This window comes from Macaca mulatta, chromosome 14 (genome assembly GCF_049350105.2).
Source record: "Macaca mulatta isolate MMU2019108-1 chromosome 14, T2T-MMU8v2.0, whole genome shotgun sequence".
Taxonomy (NCBI): domain Eukaryota; kingdom Metazoa; phylum Chordata; class Mammalia; order Primates; family Cercopithecidae; genus Macaca; species Macaca mulatta.
The window spans coordinates 118,505,929-118,526,869 of NC_133419.1; the positions used below are offsets into that span (position 1 = coordinate 118,505,929).

At 46.2% G+C, this 20,941-nt stretch overlaps 1 protein-coding gene and 1 long non-coding RNA gene across 4 annotated transcripts in view; one reads left to right on the top strand and one right to left on the bottom strand.

Annotated features, from left to right (window-relative positions):
- The first annotated feature begins 342 nt into the window (after window positions 1-342).
- LOC106993495 (uncharacterized) lies at window positions 343-3,681 on the top strand. Of its 2 annotated transcripts, none has more exons than XR_013404318.1 (4): window positions 343-721; window positions 941-1,061; window positions 1,168-1,442; window positions 2,939-3,681. It is a non-coding gene; the product is annotated as an uncharacterized LOC106993495 (long non-coding RNA). The 2 variants fall into 2 exon arrangements; XR_013404317.1 differs by lacking the exon at window positions 2,939-3,681 and adding an exon at window positions 1,797-2,645.
- The window catches only part of FXYD6 (FXYD domain containing ion transport regulator 6), a 39,577-nt gene continuing 22,291 nt past the window's right edge, over window positions 3,656-20,941 (bottom strand). Inside the window, exons 2-8 of one of the 2 annotated variants that reach the window (XM_015115799.3) lie at window positions 9,426-9,488; window positions 8,697-8,732; window positions 8,499-8,573; window positions 7,855-7,891; window positions 7,011-7,060; window positions 6,460-6,509; window positions 3,656-4,960 (exon numbers count right to left, since the gene is read on the bottom strand). In XM_015115799.3, coding sequence (XP_014971285.1) covers window positions 6,481-6,509; window positions 7,011-7,060; window positions 7,855-7,891; window positions 8,499-8,573; window positions 8,697-8,732; window positions 9,426-9,483 — 285 coding nt within the window. In that variant the 5' untranslated portion in view covers window positions 9,484-9,488 and the 3' untranslated portion in view covers window positions 3,656-4,960; window positions 6,460-6,480. Of the gene's footprint in view, window positions 4,961-6,459; window positions 6,510-7,010; window positions 7,061-7,854; window positions 7,892-8,498; window positions 8,574-8,696; window positions 8,736-9,425; window positions 9,489-20,941 lie in introns of both variants that reach the window. The other variant, NM_001260855.1, reaches the window with a different exon arrangement.

Sequence of the window (20,941 nt, forward strand, 5' to 3'; positions counted from 1 at the left end):
CAGACTTCCTCCAAGCCTGGCTCAGAGGTAGGAATCTGTTCTTCTGGACAGTGCAGGGGGGCCCCTCCCCACCAGTCCCCGCCACCCAGGTCCTTCAGGACATGTGATCACAGCATCACCTGCTCTGCCATCATTGCCTTGGCAGGTGCTCCACTGTTGTGCAACCAGGCCCGGGGCTGGGCTGGCCCCATCAAATCAACAGCTGGTTGGCTTGGGCCGGCTGAGTCTGCCCCCCTGGAGCTCAGCTGTGACAGCAATGAATCATACTAATGGAGAGAGGTGGCCATTCCTTCTCTGTGGCCTGGAGACAGGTTTTCCCAAAACTCCTCCCCTGGCTCAGGCAAACACACCTGACCTTTCTCTCGCTGGGCCCAGGGTGAGGCAGAGCAGCCAGGAGCAAGGTGGGGTGAACCAGACAGAGCTGGAGTGCTCTCCCACCCCTGCTTTGCCCAGCCACCCCGCCAAGCCCATGATTCCAGGCAGGGTAAGGCCCTCCTCCCAGAGGAAGGGGCCAACAGTCCGGTGACCTTGGAGTGCGCTTCGCCTGGCACTCCCCTCACACTGCTCCCTACAGCTTGCACTCTGCCTCTGACTCTCTTCCAAGAACAATTGGACAAGTTCTAATCTACATCTTGAAAAAAAAAAAAAAACCCAGAGAGGTAGGAGGGCCACAGCACCTGGGGTCCCAGAAGGCAGACTGACACCTATTCCTACTGTAGGGGTAAGTAACGCAAAAACCTCCATGCAGAGACATGGAGGTCTTCGAAATGGAATGGTGGGGGGCGGGGGGTGGAGGGAGTCACTGGGAGGCAAAACGTGCGGGACAGCTGAGGTCACTGAGACCAGGGAACTCGGGATTCCCTTCTGGGAAATGACACAGCATGGCAGCTGTCCTTCCTATACAGTCAAGCTACATTTGCCTCATTAAACCAAATCACAGCTACAAACCAGTGCCACATGCCTGGAGGCTGAGTGGACACTCCTGGTCCTCCTCACGGAGATGTATAGCACTCTGAGCTCTGATCCAGTTGATCTGTGTGAAGTCCCCAGACAAACACATAGTAAGTGTTCCATAAATGTCAGCTGCTCTTGTTTTTTTTTTTTTTTTTAATTATTACTATTTTGACCATCATTTCTTCGATTGTTCTTCATGTGTCTTGTTTCCAGACCATTCAACTCCCACAGGAGGCTTCTTGGAGCACGGTCCAGCTAGTTCGTCTTGAAGGGACAGCCATGCTCCAGGTGCAGTCTTGGGAGCCATCTGATCACTGTCCCTTCATCCAAGCATCTGCTTTCTGAAGGAGACGAGGCCATGTGCTGTCAAGCGCTGTGGACACACAGCCTGGGGTCAAGTCCTAGCTCCTCCACCCCCAACTGGACCAGCCACTATTTTACCTCTGACCGATCTCAGAACACAGCTGGATTACCAGGAGGAAAACTAAGTGAGTGCTTAGAGGCTGGCAAAGTAAGGAGAACCATTTGTAGATGATGTGCTAGAGATGCTGACCATCATTCCTTACTCTTAATTATTATGAGAAAAATGAGAACCCCCTCCTTGGACTTCCTTATTCCTATGCTGAAGTGTAATGTTCTGTTTTTAACAATGTATGGGGGTAGCACACACAGTGCTTTGCATGCCTGGGGCCTCTAAGGGTCTCAGTCTGGCCTTGCTCTGAAATTGCTGCAAGGCCTGCCAATTCCCTGATGTATCACGAGTGTTCCTGAACAATAAGCTCATTTACCAGGTCTAGCTGTGACCAGATATTTTTTAATCACCATGATCACTGGGTTGACAGGTTGAGCTTGAGCTCCACCATAAGCCTGAGTCTTTCCAAAGGCCTGGGGGACCGAAGGCAGAAGCAAGAGCACACGTAGAGAAGGCACTGAGCAAGCGGATCTGTGCAGTTCTTCGGTTCTAAACAACTTGCAGAATCCAGGCGGACTCAGGGCCTGTGTGGCCACTGGGCAGGGAAGGTGGTGGTTCCTAGGCCCATCAAAACCCCAAGGAGCACTGACTTCTGTCTCCTGCTATAGCTTCAGGTGCCAGGTTCACTGGGGTCTTAGAAGGTGGGGCTGGAAGGAGGTGGGCCCAGAGGGTTCCACTCCTTAAGTGCTGGCTTCAAGATGGAAGATATTAAGACGTTCCAGGGGTTGATTCTTTTTTTGAGACACCAAGATGTTCCAGGCTTCTGTAGAGCAGGCACAGTCCTTGCCCTCCAGGACTTGTATCAATAAAGACACAAAACACTAGAGGCAGAAGCTGCATACGGGCAACCTCCATGCAGAATCTGCCCGCATCTGTGTTTGTTCAGCCAACAGTGCTTTTTAGAAAGTTGAGTCCGAATGTCTTTGGAAGGACACTGTAGGTGACTGCAGGCACCATGCCCCATCGTCTCCCCAGCATATTCACATATTGGCATTACCTGCCTGGTCTCCACAGTCTGAATGCCAAGTACGAAGTGTGAATATAAAGGCAGCAAACAAGTGTGATTGGGGCACAAGAAAGGGATTCAGCTGGGTGTGGTGGCTCACGCTTGTAATCCCAACACTTTGGGAGGCCGAGGCAGGTGGATCACTTGAGGCTAAGAGTTCGAGACCAGCCTGGCCAACACGATGAAACCCCATCTCTACTAAAAATATAAAAATTAGCTGGGTGCGGTGGAGGGCACCTGTAATCCCAGCTGCTCAGGAGGCTGAGGCAGGAGAATCTCTTGAACCCAGAAGGCAGAGGTTGCAGTGAGCCGAAACCACACCACTGTACTCTAGCCTGGGTGACAAAAGCAAAACTCCGTCTCAAAAAAAAAAAAAAAAAAAAAAAAGAGAAGGGATTCAATTCTACCTAACACCCAGGAAGGCTCCATAGAGGAAGGAGTATTTCATAATGCACGTCACTCACCCTGTCACTCCCTTGATCCCTTCCTTCCTTTTTTCTTTTTAGAGACAAGGTCTCATTCTGTTGCCTAGGCTGGAGTGTAGTGGTGCAATCATGGTTCACTGCAGCCTGGAACTCCAGGGCTCAGGCAATCCTCCGGCCTCAGCCTGCCGAGTAGCTGTGACCACAGGTGTGCGCCACCATGCCCAGCTAAGATTTCACCATGTTGCACAGCTGGTCTTGAACTCCTGGCCTCAAGCAATGCTCCTGCTTCAGGCTCTCAAGTTGCTGGAATTACAGGTGTGAGTCACCACCCCTGGCTTCCTTTTCAAGTCCTTAGGTAGTGGCCCCAGAACTGACCAAAGAGAAATGTTAGGATGTTTTACTCCAGGCCACTGAGTACTTGGAGAAGCCATTGTGACTCCCTTTTTTTGCTCCAAGATGGTGTGCAATGTACAGGTCCTGCTATGGGATGTGGCTTGAGCCCAGTGGCCTGGGAAGGTGGGAGAGAGGGAGGGAGGAAGAGAAAGGGTGGGAAGGTGCGGGGAGGAAGGGTTGAGCAGGAGAGGAGGAAAGTGAAGGAAGAAAAGGAAAGGGAGGGAAGAGAAGCGAGGAGGAGGCAACAGTGACAGCCGCTGAAGGGCTCTGTGCCTGCCTGGCTGGCTCTCCAGTCCTTGCTTCCTCCCTCTGACCACGGACAGACTCCCTCTGGCCCTTTAAGTTCCACAGGCCCTACAAACACTCAAGTTCTTTCACAGAAAGGAAAGCACCTCTGAGCCACTAGGAAATAAAGGATATTTTATTCCTTTTTTCTGTTGTTGTTGAGCGGATAGATCACGATACAGAGAACAGCAATGGGTCACAGCGCACAGTTTGGTTGGTTTCCACGGGAACACAGAGGACAGGAGGGGCGAGATCTGGGTTGAGTTCCCACTCTTGTTATGATCTTCAACCTCTCACTGTTCCCAAGGGCTGCACGGAGCCTGCCGAGTCTCCAACCCACCTCGCTCGCCGCTCTGACTGCCGACAGGCAGAGCGAAGGATGCGCGAGTTGCCTCTGCTGCCCATCTAAGGGGACGTGGGCAGAGAAGCAAAGGCCTCTACTCTCCCTCCACCCATCCCAATGTGCTGGCCCCAACGGAACAGGAGTCCTTCAGCTATTGCCTGCCAGAGACCCAACGGCAGGGACTGGAGTCTGCGTCTGGATGAACTGAGCTGAGCTGAGCTGTAGACTGAAGTCTCAGAAGCAGGGAAGGTTGGAAGGGGTAGGGTCCCAGAGCCCTTGGGGTTATTGCTGAGAAGATATGCAGGGGACACATTCCCCAGGGGCAGAGTAGAAGCCCTGGGCCTGGAATCTCTGGGGGCTCTGTGAAGGGGCGGGGCAGATGGGGACTCCTAATGGAAGCCCCAGGGAAGAAATTGACCATGGAAGGACATAGCCTGCCTGAAGTCAACGCTGGGCTCACCAGCTCCTTGCTTTGTATCTCCAATTGCTAAGAGACCTTCAGACTGGGGTCAGGTGGGATAAGGAAGCAAGGTTTTTGTTAAATGAGTGAAAGGAGTCCATGAAGAATGATGACAAAGTGCTGCAAACCTTCCCAGGTCCCAAGACAATTGAAGACCACTGCCCGTGCTCTTACCCTATGCATCCCTAAATCAGAGGAGGGGGCTGGTCTCAGGGAACAAGCAGCCTCCTAGAAGCAGGAGGTGATGGAGGGCTACGGGGGCAGGGAGGAGCAGATGGCCATGTGGCTCAGCCCCTGCCCGGGAAAGCAAGTCCACAGTTCACTAACAAACACAATACCGTCCACGAACAAGTAGCCACGAAGACCAGTCAGCAAACACACACACTCACACACATACACACAGACACATCACAGGAGGTGGGCAGGACCGCAGGCTGCAGAGGGGAGGCAAGTGTTAGTTGCATCATCAGGTGGAGGAATGGTGTTAGAGGGGATAGGAGGGCGGGGGACACACAAGTTCTTGGCTTCTCCTGGGGAAAGGGCTGTTGCTGAAGTGGCCGGTTTTCTTAAGCATCGACATTTGCATCCAAAGGTTCAAGCAGCCACCTTCAGGTTCCGGAGGCTGAGGAGGAGGAGAATTTAAATTAAAAACACTTTAGCTCGCCTCTGGTATCCTTATCTGCTTCTCTCCCTTCCTTGAGCACTTGCCCACTGAACTTCCTGGTATGACAGCCTTTCTGAGACACAGAGAAAGGAGACGAAGACACAGGGGAGGGGTGAACCTCAGAGGAAGCCTCTCCCAGATGGGCTGGAGCCTGGTGGACACGGAAAGGAAATTGTTAAACCCAGGGCCTCCCCAGTGGTTGCTCACAGTCCTGAGCCTCAGGATAAAAGGTTTCTGAGAAAGAACTAGTTTGAAAAAAAACGAAAAGACATTTCATTTCCAGGCTGCCTCCTCTGAGCCTTCCCATAGATTCTCAGTCTGTGATGAAATAGACAGGACCCCAAGCTACCAGGAAGGGCACCTGCCTCCTAGGTCAGGATCTTCGTCCATTCACACTTAGGGTGATCACTTGCCTTCGAGAGCCCCATCCAGAAGACGGGAGTAATGAGCTCTGCCCATCACGGGCTGCTATGAAGATGCAAAAGCACTTAGGAAAGAATTTAAATGCTGCACAGGCACTGCACTGTTACGACCACAGTAGAAGCTGGAGCGTCGGGCACTTCATCATCCAGAAACCTCTTTTAACTTACAATCTAAGATAAACTTATATACCTTTCTATGATGCCTTATTTGTATTGGAGGGAAAAAGGCAGAAGTGAGCTGACAAAAGACAAACCTTTTCCCTTAGGATATTCCAGGGCATGTCATAAAGCAAGACGCACAGGACGGAGGGGAGCAGTGGCGCTGAACTACAGCCACGAAGGCCTGAGTTCACAGTCCGGTCTGTCACTCTCCATGGGGCTGTTCCCTCTGACATTGGTTTCATCTATAAAATGGGCTAAACCCCACTTGTCCCATCCTCTGTTTCTGGCAGACTCGAGTGAGTCTGTGTGTGTGGCTGCACTCTGAAAACCGTACAGCATTTGCCAGTTACTACTCTCCTGTGACCCCTACGATGAACAATGGAAGTAGATGCTAAAATCAGTGCCCCTAAATGTGGAGAGGGAAGGATCATATATTATTTGCTCTACTTTTGGGTCGGGTTGGGAAGTTTCATAATAAGGTGTTTTTAAAAAAAAAGTGGCCCTAAAGTACTTTCTGAATCAGCACGGAAAGCCGTTATCTTTATGCCACTTTGTGATTAGCAGCATTTCACTAACTCTTAATTCTCCCCATGTGGCAGCTGGGATGATGCCCTATGCGCTCGGCCTTTGGGCTGTGTGGAAGCCCCGTTTCCTGGTGTTTGCATGCACATGTGTGGGACACCTTGGGTGTTTCTGGTCCTGGTCTCTCTCACAGCCCCTTTCAGACTCCTGAAGGCTCCTCAGGGCAGGGCCCATAGTAAAAGCTGTGCCCACTGCAAAAGCTAGCCCCATCCTTCCTGCCTGAACTCCTGTCCAGGCCCTGATGCAGACGGTGATGGTGACAGGGGCCGATCCAGGCAGTGAGCATCTCACCTTCCACCTGACGGCTGCACTTCAGTTCTCTGCTTTCTGGGGCTCTGTTGCTGGAAAGAAAATCAGAATGGATGATAGTATATAGACTCCTCACCCCAGTGGGCCACCCCCAACAGCAGCCGTGTCTATGCCTGACTCTGGGGGAGCAAAGAGGTGACAGCCATGGGATTTTGAGTGAGAACGATCTAGGGTGAATCCTGGCCCTGCTACTTGCTGCTTACAGGAACCTGGTAACCTCTCTGAGTCCCTCGGTTATAAAATGAGGACAGTGATGCCTATCTCACGGGGCTGTGTGCACATTAAATGATATGGGGTCTGTGCCTGGCACAAGCAGATGCTCTGTAATTAGCAGGTGACACTAGTAGTAGCCTGTTTGGTGGAGTGAGGGGGCAATGCTGCAGAGGCCCTGGAGACCCCCTCTCCTGGCACTGCGGGAGCATGTCTGGCTGACTCTAGCGAGGCCATGCACCTGGCAACAGTCCCTTCCTGGGCCACAGAGGGGTCCCTCTGTTCCCTCTTTTCCATCTGGGCAGGTGGTCACGGACAGTTACCATTGGCGGTGATGAGGTTCTCCACCTGGGCTTCCTCGTCTCCTGGGGCCCTGCAGGAGAAGGAGAAGCACAGCCCTGTCAGAGATCTCCAGGGCAGACCCAGAGAGCGTCGCTCTGCTCCTCACTGGGGCACAGCCGCCTCTGGTCAGGCTCCTCCCAGTGCCCTGAGGGGCTGGAGCTCACTCTGCTGTGGGGTGCATGGGGCAGAGGGAGAGGTCTGGACTGAAGGATCAGACTCGGAGGGAACTTACAGGCACCCTTCAATGTCAGCCCTTGACTTCTACCAAGTCACGGGAAGGGGAGCCTAAGGCCACATGGGGCCTTGGGTGTGTCCTGTCACGGGCTTTGGACTTCTGGGGTCCAAGCTACCCTTGGCTATTGTAGTAAATTAATGGGGTATGACCTCTGTGTGGGAGTAGAAAGAAGGTCCAAGTGTCTGTTCAGCTCAAAGAGCCTCATGAACAGGTGACAAGCGGGGACTGTGTCGCAGGTCCTGTAGAGAGGACCTGGGCACCAAGAGAGGCCAGGAAGCCCTCTGCTTCCCTTCTCCCAAGCTCAACTGTCCCAAGGGCCTCCAGAAAAGGTTCCAGTACTTTCTTGTCCACTTCCCCTCCCCCACATATATCAGAAGAGACAGGATGGGCTGACCGTCAATGTTTGGACCTCTCCTTTGCCCCAGAGTCTACCTGGCAGTCCCCAAACTCCCAGCCCTATGCCCCAACACACACATTCTGCCTCTGAGACAAGAATCCAAGAGAATGCCCATTTGGGGGGTCACACACCAGGGGTCCCTTCCTGTCCCACCTAGTATCACCCCCAATGTCCACTGCCACAGCATCCTTACCGGGGCTTCTGATTGAAACTGCACTTGCACCTGCGACCTGAAAAGCAAAGAAACCATCCAAGGTCATGCTCCTGGCTTGGCCATAGCAGGGCCAAGGGTCTGTGCAGGTTGTGGGACTATGTAAACGGCACCCCCTAGACCTGCGCAGTGCACAGTTTGCACAGCTGCACACAGTGGCCCTCAGATGGGGTAGCTTCTTCTGGGGCAAAGGAAATACATTCCACAGCTGGAATGGCTACACCCCCACAGCCCTCTTGATCATGTGAGTCAAGAGGGATCTGTGCAGATCAGGCTCACGTGGGAACAACAAACTCAGGGGCACATCCCTCGCACACTAGGGCAGTGCCTGTCTCCTTCCTCCATGACTGCCCCACTCATGCCCTATAGACACAGCACTGGGAAGCCTCCCTACCGGTTCCTATCTGTGCTCATTGTCATATGACATTTTCTTTGTTCCCGCTTCAGTGTTTCACTGAGCACTTACTATGTGCCCAGTACACTCTATTGGGTCGTGAAGATAACATGGAGGACAGGCAGCCTCCTTTCCTCTCCAGGAGACGGACCAACCAGGCTCTCACACTGCCCCCACCTGCTTAGCAGCCTCAGTCATTGCTCTTACAGAGTGAGCAAAAGAACCAACTTACTTAGGATAAGGAGGATCCCAACCGAGAAAAGGACCACAGCGAACACCAGTCCCCCAATCCTCAGGGTCTGGTAATCTGCCAAAGGAACCAAGGGTGAGAGAGGAAGGGGCCAGGGAGACGGTGTCTGTTCCCCCCATCCCTCCTGCCAGGCAGGGCTGCATCCCCCTGACCCCTGCACCCAGGGTCCCCAATGCTCACCATAATGAAAAGGGTCCATTTCCTTCTCCTTCTCAGCTGCTGCAAAAACAAACAGTTGGTCAAGAGAAAGAAAGCTACACAACCCGGCTCCCAAATAGCTAACCTTGCCTCACAGACCTCCGTCTTCACAAAGGGATTCCGGAGAAGCAAGGCCCATTAAGCAGAGATGCCTAGAGGTGCACAGTAGGGCAGGCCTGCCAGTTAGGGGGTTAGGGGAACCTGAGGGCGAAGGGCAATGAAGGCATTGAGCCTCAGTGAGGCTCCGAGTCATGCAACATCCACATTCATTGCCCCTTTTTATTCTTACATCATCCCCAGAATGCAGGGTCAATTTTCCTCTTGTGACATACGGAGAAACTGAGACCAAGGAAGGACGTGTGACTTGCATGAGGCCAACACTGGCTAATTATGGTCTAGAGACTGACGTGCAGGTCTGACTCCCAGGATTCAGGCCACAAGACCACAGAGGCCCGGTGAGCTTGCGGGGCTTAAACACCATGCACTGCGGGACCCTTAGGGGGCAAGGGGGCAGGCTGTGTTGAGGTCTGTGAATAAATAGCTGCTGCCTCCACGACTTCCTCTGCTGACTGAAGGGAGAGGTCCCTGACCAGACATGAAGAACCTGAGAGTCCCCCAGCCCTAATGTTCCAAGGGGCCCAGAACCTTCCAGTAGAGAGGGCTGGACAGGATTATCATCTTGTCACAGCCAGGTCCCAGAGGGGTACTTACCACTGGCCAGGACCATGGGGGCCAGCAGGCTGCAGAGGAAGACCAGCACCAACTCCATGGCGTCTGGGGACAGAGGGAGGAAAAAATGATTCTCCAGCTAAGAAGCCTCCATTCATCAGCTTCAGGCATCAGCCTGACCAGGGACCAAGTCAAATCCCCAGCTTTACTCTGCACTCATGACTTGACGAGGGTTCAAACAACCTAAGCACAAGCAGGTGACTTTTTTTTTTTTTTTTTTTTTTTTGAGACAGTCTCACTCTCTTGCCCAGGCTGGAGTGCAGTGGCTCGATCTTGGCTCACTGCAACCTCCGCCTCCCAGGTTCGGGCGATTCTCCTGCCTTAGCCTCCTGAGTAGCTGGCATTAGAGGCATGTGCCACCATGCCAGGCTAAATTTTGGTATTTTTAGTAGAGACGGGGTTTCATCATGTTGGCCAGACTGGTCTCGAACTCCTGACCTCACGTGGTCCACCTGCCTCAGCCTCCCAAAGTGCTGGGATTACAGGCGTGAGCCACCACCAGTTGACATTTCTTGGACTCTTAGAGAATGTTCTGCATCTATTAATTCAATTGGCACAATTGAGTTAGTACAATTAGCAATCACTACAACTAATGCAGGCTGAGAACCTGAAGCTTAATGAGGCTGACAGGCACCAGAGTGAGTAGCAGGGACTAGATCCTAACCCAGCATAGTAACTCCTCCACCACACTGCCTGTGGGACGTGACTTTGGTATCTCATCTGTGTCCTTCTCTACAGGCCACCCTTCTGTGGCCATCTTTATTTCATTAAGGCCTTCTGTCGCCATCTCTAGTTCATTCTGACAGCCAATACCCTGTCAGAAATGTCTCTTAATATCAGATTAAATGGGGCCAGTAAACCAATGTCCCTCTAGTCTAGCCAGCTAGGTGGGGAGGAGACTTGCGGTTTCCTGGGCCCTTAAGCACTGACAGCCCTCCTTCAGGTACCCCTCACATCACACCTCAAAAGTGCCCAAGTCAGCTCTTCCCACAGGCTTTGGTTCAGAATCCTCCAGAAAGATGGTTTGATTCAATAAAAGGAGTTTGAAGGCTGGTTCTATAAGCCTCAGCACCCCAGCCTCTGCTTCCCCAGAGGATGCCGAGATCTCTGCTCAGGAGCTCATCAGTCCTGGTCTCTGGGTGGATGGCCCCAGGTGGGCTATCCTGGTGGAAGCAGGAGGCAGGGCCAAGAGGTGGCACCCAGGGATAGATTTCAATGGCAGGACACACTTCAGGAGCATGGTTAAGAGCCAGAGAGGAGAGAGAGGCTTTTGCTGAACCAGGAAATCCCAAGGCTGGGTCTGTTTTCCATGTGGGGTGAAACCGGCAGTGGCCTGAACCCCTGGACATCCACCCAGTCCAGGACCCTGATTGCCCCCAGCACGGTCACTACCTACCTCCCCCTGGCCTTGAGCAAGCAGCCACCACTGCACTTCACCTCTCGGCCACCAGGGGTCAGAACGACTGCATCCATAGCCACGTCAAGGCCCAAACCTTGATTCAAAAAGCCTTTATGAAAAGGCGGTAATTTGCTTTTAATGCTATCTCATTTCACATTTGTATTTCCTTTGAATGCTACACTGTATTTTATATGTATAAAAATATATGTAACACACACATATAATGAGGCATAGTAATAATGGAAACACCAATAACCAGCAGCTTAGGAAATGGAGCTTTACAAAGACTGCTGCAGTGACCTCTATTTCCCTCCACCCCATCCCCCTGCCTCTCTCCCAGAGGTGGCCAGTATCCCGAAAATATATATTTTTTAATTTTATTTATGTATTTATTTATTTATTTTGTTTATTTTGAGACTGAGTATCCCTCTGTCGCCCAGGCTAGAATGCAATGGTGCGATCTCGGCTCACTGCAACTTCCACCTCCTGGGTTCAAACAATTCTCATGCTTCTGCCTCCCAAGGAGTTGGGATTACAGGCACATACCATCACACCCAGCTAATTTTTTGTGTTTTTAGTAGAGACAGGGTTTCACCATGTTGGTCAGGCTTGAACTTCTGACCTCAGGAGATCCACCCACCTCAGCCTCCCAAAGTGCTGGAATTACAGGCATGAGCCACCACGCCTGGCTAAAAATATGTATTTTTAATCATTCCCTTGCTCTTCTTTTAAAAAGTTGCCAGTCAACAGATATAAAATTTCAGTTATGCAAAATGAGTAAGTGCTACAGATCTGCTGTATAACACTGTACAGCATAATTAACAATATTGAATTGCATACTTCAAGATATGTTAAGAGGGTAGATCTCATAGTAAGTGTTCTTTTCACAATTTAAAATATACAATTCACACACCAGGAAGTTTGCCATTTTAAACTGTACAATTCAGTGATTTTTAGAACATTCGCAAAGTTGTGCGTTCGTTACCAATCTTGGGTTCCAAGACATTTCATCATCCCAAGAAGAAACTTGTATCCATTGGCAGTCACCCCCGACTCCCCTTCCCTTCGACCCTGATACCATTCATCTACTTTTTGTCTCAATGGGTTTGCCCATTCTGGACATTTCAGATAAATGAAATAATAAAATACATGGACTTCCGTGTCTGGCTTTCAAGTTAGCAGAATGTTGTCAGGTTCATCTACATTGTAGCATGTATTTGTATTTTATTTCTCTTTATGGCTGAATGATATTCCACTGTATGGTTATTCACCTTGCTCTTCGTTTTAAAAATATATTTAATACATACATATATCTAAATATTACATTTAGTGTAGCTTTTTTGAACTTCATAATTATGATATCATGTTTACAGTCTTTTGAAACTTGCTTTTTCTGTTCAACATTATGCTTCTATGGGTCACTGACACTGTTACATTTAGCTATAGTGCATTCATTTTCAGTGTGGTGTAATATTCCATTGTGCAGGTAAATGATCATGTATCGCTCTAGTCTCCTGCCAATGGATGTGTGGTTTATTTCCCCTCAATTTTATGCTATTGCAAACAATGGAGTTGTGGACATTTTTGTGTATACTGCTCAGGGCACACATGCAAGAATTCTGAGGAAACAGTTTTTCGATTCTTTGATCACCACTCCTGTAAGAAATACATTCTACATTGCAACCCAGCACTAACACATATTCATGTGTACCAGAAGCAATTATCACAAAATAATACTTAGTATGAATGAGATACTTTATTTTCTATTTTATTCTGTTTCTTTACAAAAAATATTTCAAGGCTCCTTAATGGGTCACACTTGGCAGTTTGAATAGTTACGTCCTAGACATAAGCCTAGGACTGAAGTCATTCATTGGGTTGTATAGTATACAAACTGTCCACTTTACACAATGATTTAAAATTGTCCTCCACAGCAGTCATCTCCATGATAATATCCTACCAGCTGCATATCACTGTCCCCATAGCTCTACAACCTGTTGTGGATATTTTCTGTTGTCAGATATTTTCATTTTTGCCAATCTAGAGGTAAAAGATGGTTTTAATGTGATTAAATTGTAATAGAGTTGGGCTCCATGTTTGTCATTCCTGTTTCTTCATCAATGATATGTTTTTCATGTCGTTTGCCCATTTTCAAGTGAGTTGACATTATTTTTGTTGTTAATTTCTTATTCTGAATACTAAACCTTTGTCATTAAGTATGGCAAATATCTCCTTCCAGTTGGTGGCTTATTTTTTCACTTTTAAAAATTGTCTTCTGTTGAACATAATTTCTTAATTCTAACATAATTGAATGCTGTGATTTTTGTGTCTTAAGACATCTTTTTTCACCCTGAGGTCAGAGTTTTCTTCTAAAACCCTAAAGGTTTGTCTTTTACATTTAAATCTACTTGACATCTGGAACTGATGCTTGTGTATGGTGTGAGGTAGGAGTCTAGTTTTACTTTCTCCCATGCTGATACCTGGTACTGTAACCTGGTTTCAGTGGCGGACTGCCTCCCCTTTTCCTCATGATGTGCTCTACCACCTTTGTCACATATCTGATTTCTATTTGGTGTGCAACCGTTTCTGGGCTTTCTCTTTGGGTCTATTCGTCAATTTGTCTGTACTGCATTAAAACTGCTGTGTTTCAGTTATGACAGCTTCATAGTAATCTTGCCACGTTGTAAGAGAAGCTCCCATCTTTTTTTCTCCTCTTCCCTCTCCTCCTCTTTCTTCAGGAATGTCTTCATTATTCTTGGTTTTTTGGTCTTGAATTTCAGAATTAGCTTTTCAAATTCATCCAAAACTGTTAGGATTTTCATGGGAACTGCAATGGATCTATCTATAGAACAACCTGGGGAGAAATGACATATTTCTGATCTTGAGTCTCCTGTCTATAAATAAATCTTTTGATTTGTTTAGGTCCTTTTCAATAAAGTTCCATAAATGCTTTCATATAGGTGTTGCACACTTTCTGTTGGATTCATTCCTAAGTGCCTTATCATTTTTATTGCTGCTTTAAATGTCACCTTGTGTGTGTTTTCTAATTTTTGCTGGTAGAGAGAAAAACAACTGATTTTTACATATTGATCTTAAACCCAATAATCTTGTTAAACTCTCGAATTATTTGTAATAACTTACCTAGAGATGCCTTTGGGTTTTCTCTGTAGATATATCATCTTTAAATGATATTGTTCCTTCTTTCTAATTCTCACACCGTTTATTTCTATTTCTTGTCTTAGTGGACCGGGTAGGAATTCCAGTGAAATGCAGAATAGAAACAATAGCAAACACACAAGCACACAACACATACACACTCACACACAGCCTTACTACTGATTTTAAATGGAGTTTTTCTAATGCTTTGAAAGTTCCCCTCTAATCCTGGTTTCCAAGATGTTTCTGTTTTATGTTAATTATAAACGAGTGTTCTACTTCTATGGTTTTTGTCCTTAAATCTACCAGTGAAGTAAATTATATGTATGGATTATCAAGTGTTAAATCATCCCTGCATTTCTGAGATGAAACCAATTTTTTAAAATAAACAGATGGATTTGGCTTAATGACATTTTGTTTAGGATTTTTGCATCTATGTGCATGAGTGAGATTGGTCTGCAGTTTTTATTTTATTGTATTAACCTTGCCTGGTTTGGGGATGGCAGTACTGGCCTCACAGAACAAGTATCCACTCTCCTGCTAGTTCCCTGGAAGAGTTTGCAGAAGATTCGAATAATCTGTTCTTTGAGTGTTTGGTGGAACTAACCTGTAAAATCATCTGGGCTTGGGATTTTCTTTGTGGGAAGATCTTAAATGGCCCATTCAATTAATTAATGGTTGTGGCACTCTCCAGATACCTATTTCTTCTTTAATAAATTTAGTGAGTTATAATTTTTAAAGGCATTTTCCCTCTTCTGCTTTCAAATGTATTGCCATAAAGTTATGCCCGTTTTTTTCATTCCTGATGTTACTTGTGACAACTCCCTTTCTCCTCGGTCAGTTTCACCAGAGGTTTAACGATGCTATCAGTTTTTTCAGAGAAACCAACTCTTGGTTTTATTAATTCTTTTTATTGTATGTTTTAAAATTTTCTTAATTCTGCCCTTATACGATCTTCGGGTTTCTTCTATTGTTCTTTTTTATGTTTATCTTGTTATGTTGGATACCTAGTTCATTAATATTTAGCTTTTCTTATTTTCCAATATAAGCATTTAAGACTGCAATGTTCCCTCTAAGTGCTTTTAAAGTTTAATACTAAGAACTAAACAATAATGAAAAACCACACTTCAAAGCTTCTATAATGGGGTGAAAGCACTCCATCAAGGTTGGATTGTTGTTTAGTTCTCAATATACTTTAAACCTCCATTACAATTTCTTACTTTACCTGTGCATTAAGAAGTATGTGTTTTACACCGGGTCCTATCGTGGGGAGGGCGGGGGAGGGATAGCATTAGGAGATACACCCAATGTAAACGACGAGTTAATGGGTGCAGCACACCAACATGGCACATGTATACATATGTAACAAACCTGCACGTTGTGCACATGTACCCTAGAACTTAAAGTATATAAAAAAAAAAAAAAAGAAGTATGTGTTTTAAATATCCAAATACACAGTGATTTTTATTTGCTTTTGTTATTGACTTCTAGCTTAAGTGCACCAAGGTCGGAAAACATGGTCTGTATGATGTACAGATGCCTTGAAACGTACTGAGACTTGCTTTATGACCTAGTACATGGTCAGTTATTAAAAGAATTATTTTCCATGTATGCTTGGAAAATTGTGAATTCTTTCATGGTTGGGAAGAAAGTTCTATATGCTTATAAATTAAGATTATCAACTGTGTTTAAATTTCTTTTTCTTTTTTTTTTTTTGACTGTTTCACCTACCAAAAATCAAGATCGGCACTTTAAAATCTACAGCTAAGTGGAAGCATTTATAAATGTATCCCCATATTCTAAAACCAAGGGGTTAATCTGATCAGGTCTGCCTGCACTGCTTGCTTTTGGTTGCTTGCTTTTTGTTATTTTATTTTTTTTCCCTTTTTCCATGAAGCTGAAGGCCGTGGTAGCTGAAGGCCTTGCCACTGAATGCTGAAACTTAACCTTCACTGGTTACTTTATAGATAACATTCATAGGCCACCCTGGTAATGGTTACTTCAGTTGTTTTTCAGGAATTTGGGCAGGCTCCTGTCCTGTTCAAACAGGATGAGACCACTCACCCTTCCACTGGACATGTGCAAGTGCCCCAAAGGGTAGCCTTTTGACATCAGAGGGTTAAAACTCCACCCTCAGGTCATACTAACGCCACCATTTCCTGCACACATGTCCTATGGAATGCCACGAACCCTGACTACGCTTGCTCAGAATGAATCTGCCGTTTCATTCTTCCCCACTGCCAATCACCTCTCCCTATGCCTCAGACCACCCCACTTCCCTTACCAGTAAATATCCCTAAGCCTTATCTTTGGAGAGGCGGATTTGAGAGCTGTTCTCCTGCCTCCTTGCTTGGTGGCCTTCTGAATAAATCTTTTCTCTTTTGCAAAATCTGTGTCACAGTGATTGATTTACTGAGATTTACTGAGCATGGGCAGAACAGACCTGAAGCTGGCCGATAACATGTCTCTTAGAATAGTCTAACAGATAGTTTAAAACTGTTACTGTCCTGTGGGTTGGGTCTTTTAGAATTATGTAGTGATCCTCCCTGCCTTAAATTCTATGTTACTCTCTACCTTTCTGTGTCCTTATGTGTTGTGTGTGCATCTCATAAACAGCAAAGAGCTGGATCTTTGAAAAATTCTGTATTGTCAAGCTTTCTGTATTAATTGTCAAGTTTACTCTACTTAATTTACTTATTGTGGCTATTGATATATTTGGCCTGCTTTCTGCCATCTGTTTTTTCCCTGCGGGAATGTGCTTGTTTCTTTTTCTTTCCCTGCTCTTTCTTTTTTTTGGATTAGTTATTTTTATTTTTATTTTGGCAGTGGGGGGGCGGGTCTCACTATGTTACCTAGGCTGGTCTTGAACTCCTGGGCTCAGGCGATCTGCCCGCTTTGGCCTCCCAAAGTGCTGGGATTACAGACATGAGCCACTGCCCCTAGCCTAGTTTGCTTTTTTTTTTTCTTATTGCTTTTCTCCCTCTACGGTTTAGAAATTATAGAAACTATTTTAACCTTTTAGTGGTTATCTTTTTAATTTTTCCACGTGTATTCAATGTAAAAAAATTCAGAGTTAATACCTATAGTAGTTATTAGGCAGAATACCCTCCCTGAAAACACAAAAATACAAATCAGCCCATTCCTGACACATATGCTATTATTGGACAATATTTCAGTTCTTTTTAAAATTCTATAAAATAGATACTAATATTTGTACTTCATGAAAACTATGTTTGTTTGGATTCAACCATGTGTGTAGTAACCAGCCTGCAAGATAGCTCCCAGTGTCTCCTGGTATCCAGATCCTTGTACAGTCCCCTCCCACGTTGCACCAGAGTTGGTCTATATACCAGTAAAATATGCAGAAGTTATGGTATGTCACTTTCAATATGAGGTTATAAAAAACAACACAGCCTCTCTCTCTCTCTCTCTCTCTCTCTCTCTCTCTCTCTCTCTCTCTCAGATTGCTTGTTCTGAGTCAAGCTAGCTGCCATGTCTTAAGGATATTCAGGCACTCCTGTGGAGAGGCCCATGTGGGGGCCTCACTCCGAAAGACTGCTAGGAAATACAGCCTGCCATGAACCACATAAGTGAGCTCGGAAACAGATCTTCTGGCTTCATGAAAGACCTTGAGCCAGAACAACCCAGTGAAGATTCTCCTTGATTCTGTACCCTCAGAAACTGTGTGAAATATCAAACATTTGCTATTTTAGGCTGCTGAGTTTGGAAGTAATTTGCTATGCAGCAACAGATAATGAATTTACAACATATGTACTGATTTGCTCACCATTGTTTTTGAATGTTAGTCATCCTTGAAGCCATTTTCTTTATTCCTGAAGAACATCTTTCAAAATTTTCTTTAATGAAGATCTGTTAGTTAGAAACTCTGTTTCTGTTTATTTGGAAATGTTTTCATTTCACCTTTGTGGCAAGAGACCCTAAGGCGATCCCCAGTCATTCCAGCTTTGAAGGCTTTGAGTAATCTCTTTCCTTTGAATACTGGCAGGAGCTGCAACATACTTCTAACCAACAGAATGTGGCAAAAGTGGCAAAAGGACAGCTCTCAGATGATGATATTATATCATATAAGCCTCAATCTTGCAGGCTGGAGCTAGAGAATTTTCTCCTTTGCTGGCTTGAAAAAGCAAGCTGCTATGTCATGAGACAGGCTACGGAGAGGAGCACAGGATAAGGAATTGTGGGAAGCCTCTAGCAGCTGACAGCTGCCCCTGGCCAGAAGCCAGCAAGAAGATGGGAACCTCAGTTCTTCTGCCACAAGGAGATGAATACTGCCAGCAACCTGAGGGAGTCTGGAGGCAGATCTTTCCCCAGTCAATTCTCTTATCAGACCACAACCTTAGCCAGCACCTAGACTGTAGCTCAGTGTGATGCTGAAGCAGAAAATTCAGCTAAGCTGTGCCAGACCTCTGACCTAAACAAGCCATGACATAATAAATATGTGTTGCTTTAAGCTGCTGGGTCTGTGATCATTTGTTATGCAGCAGTAGAAAACTAATACAATCCTATCCTTGAAAGGTAGTTTGGCTATGTACACAATTCTAGGCTGATAATTATTTTTGCTCTGCACTTTTAAGATGTTATTCCACTGCCATCTGGCTTCCATGATTGCTGTTGAGAAGTCTGCTGCTTATATCATCATTCCTTTATAGATGTCCTGTCTTTCTTCTCTGCCTCCTTTTATTTTATTTGCGTGTGTGTATGTGTGTTTGCTGTTGTGAGTTTCATCGCAAGTCTGAAACACAACATAGAACTGATTGTTGTGGATTTCATCAGACTTGAAAGTCCTTTACCTATAGGTTCATCCTTTTCATTGTTATGAAAAACTCTATGCCATTATCTCTTCAAATATGGCCTCTCCTCCATTCTTCCCATTTTCTCTTTCTGAGACTGTGACTAGAAGCAGGTTAGACATCCTCATTCTATTCTCCATATCACTTAACTGCTCTTTCATATTTTCCACTTCCTTGTTTCTCTGTGCTACATTCCAGGTAATTATTTCATATTAGTTTTCCATTTTCTGACTTCCTTTTTAACTGTATTTATTTGCTGCGTAACCCATTCATTTACTTTTGTGTTTCAATGATCATATTATTAATTTCTAAAGGTTCTATCTGGTTCTTTTTGAAATTGCCTGGTCATTTGTGTTAGTCTTTGTTGTTCACTCATTTTGTGTTCTCATCTCTTATTATTTTAACATTTCTTACAGTTATTTTATATTCTGCATCTGATAATTCCAAACTCTTAAATCCTTGGGGGTCAAAATCTACATTGTGTTTCTGTGCCTCTCAATCACAGTGACTTGTTTTTTCTTGTGTTTGGTAATATATTTGATTGTGAGCTCATGTTTGCTACATTTTAATCTGTGGGAAACTGACAGTCCTAAAATGGGGCACTTTCTTTCAGAGAGCATTTGTTTTGCTTTTTCATGGCTGGGGGCAGGCTGGGGCCAGCAGATACCAACCTGAGATCACTTTAGTCCCTCTCAATGGTTCTCGGCTTCATGCAGGTAGTCTCAGGTTTGGCTTCCCAACCTAGATGGGCTCAATGCTGATTAGCCTACAGAATGCAGTAATGTCAACGAGTGTTCACTCTAAGTGCAACTATGGCTTAAGTTCTGGCTATGCTTCACATACTCCAGTGCTAGTTTTTGTTTTGTTTTGTTTTGTTTGAGATAGAGTCTCACTGTGTCGCTCAGGCTGGAGTTCCACCTCCCGAGTTCAAGTGATCCTCCTGCCTCGGCCTCCCTAGTAGCTGGAACTACAAGCATGCGCCACCATGCCCAGCTAATTTTTGTATTTTTAGTAGAGACAGGGTTTCACCATGTTGGCCAGGCTGGGTCTCGAACTTCTGACCTCATGTGATCTTTCTGGCTCAGCCTCCTGAAGTGTTGGGATTTCAGGCATGAGCCACCATGCCCGGCCCAGTTATCTCATGGGATTTTTGTTTTGTTTTGTTTTTTTGGTAGTGTCTGGTGTGGGGAGAGTAATGGTGACTTATGATTGGATGATTTTCATTCCTTCTTTAAACCAAGCTGTGTAATAATAAACCTGGGATTAATTATTTTATAATGGAAAGTCCCCTTATGATTCAGGCAGTCATACAGTCCTAAAATATCTTCAATCAAAGTATGAAATAAAGTAAGTTTTGAGCATCTGCTATTTGTAAAACATCTCCCTCCCTCTCTCCTTCTCTCTTTCTTTCTCCACTTTACTGCTACTTCCTAGCCCAAGCCCCATCTCCAAATTGCACCTGCTCCTTGCTCAGCCAGTGAGGAGCGAGACTGGAGTCAAGATGTGGAAGATGAAACAACACATTAGGGTCTTCAAATCTTAGGGGCCATGGTGTGAATATTGGATGTGAGGCAACAGAGGGAGGGACAAATGGACCAGGCTTCCCATAGTGTCTTCTTGACCAGCTCTAGCCAGAAGAGGGCCTGTGGTGTTGGCAATAGGGCTCCTCCTGCCCCTGGGAATAGGGAAAGCACATGTCAATGGCTCTGGGCCACCAGGCACAATGGGCAGCAGTTCAGGTTGCTGCTGTGCCTTCCTTTCAAACTCCAACAATCACCTCCATTGATTCTCAGGTTCAAATCCATTATACAAGTAAACACTGAACTGCTAGAAAGGACCATACTATTATGGGCTCTGCAAAGGATAAGTAGGTGAACAAGATACAGCCTCAGCTACCAAGGAGAGGTAGGATTTGGTGGCAAAGGGCTCTGATCCATCAGCAAATATGAAGAGAACTTCCCAAGAGGTAGAGACACCATGCAACAATAGTCCAGAAAGACAGGCCAGGTGCGGTGGCTCACGCCTGTAATCCCAGCACTTTGGGAGGCCAAGGCAGGCGAATCACAAGGTCAGGAGATCGAGACCACGGTGAAACCCTGTCTCTACTAAAAATACAAAAAATGAGCCGGGCG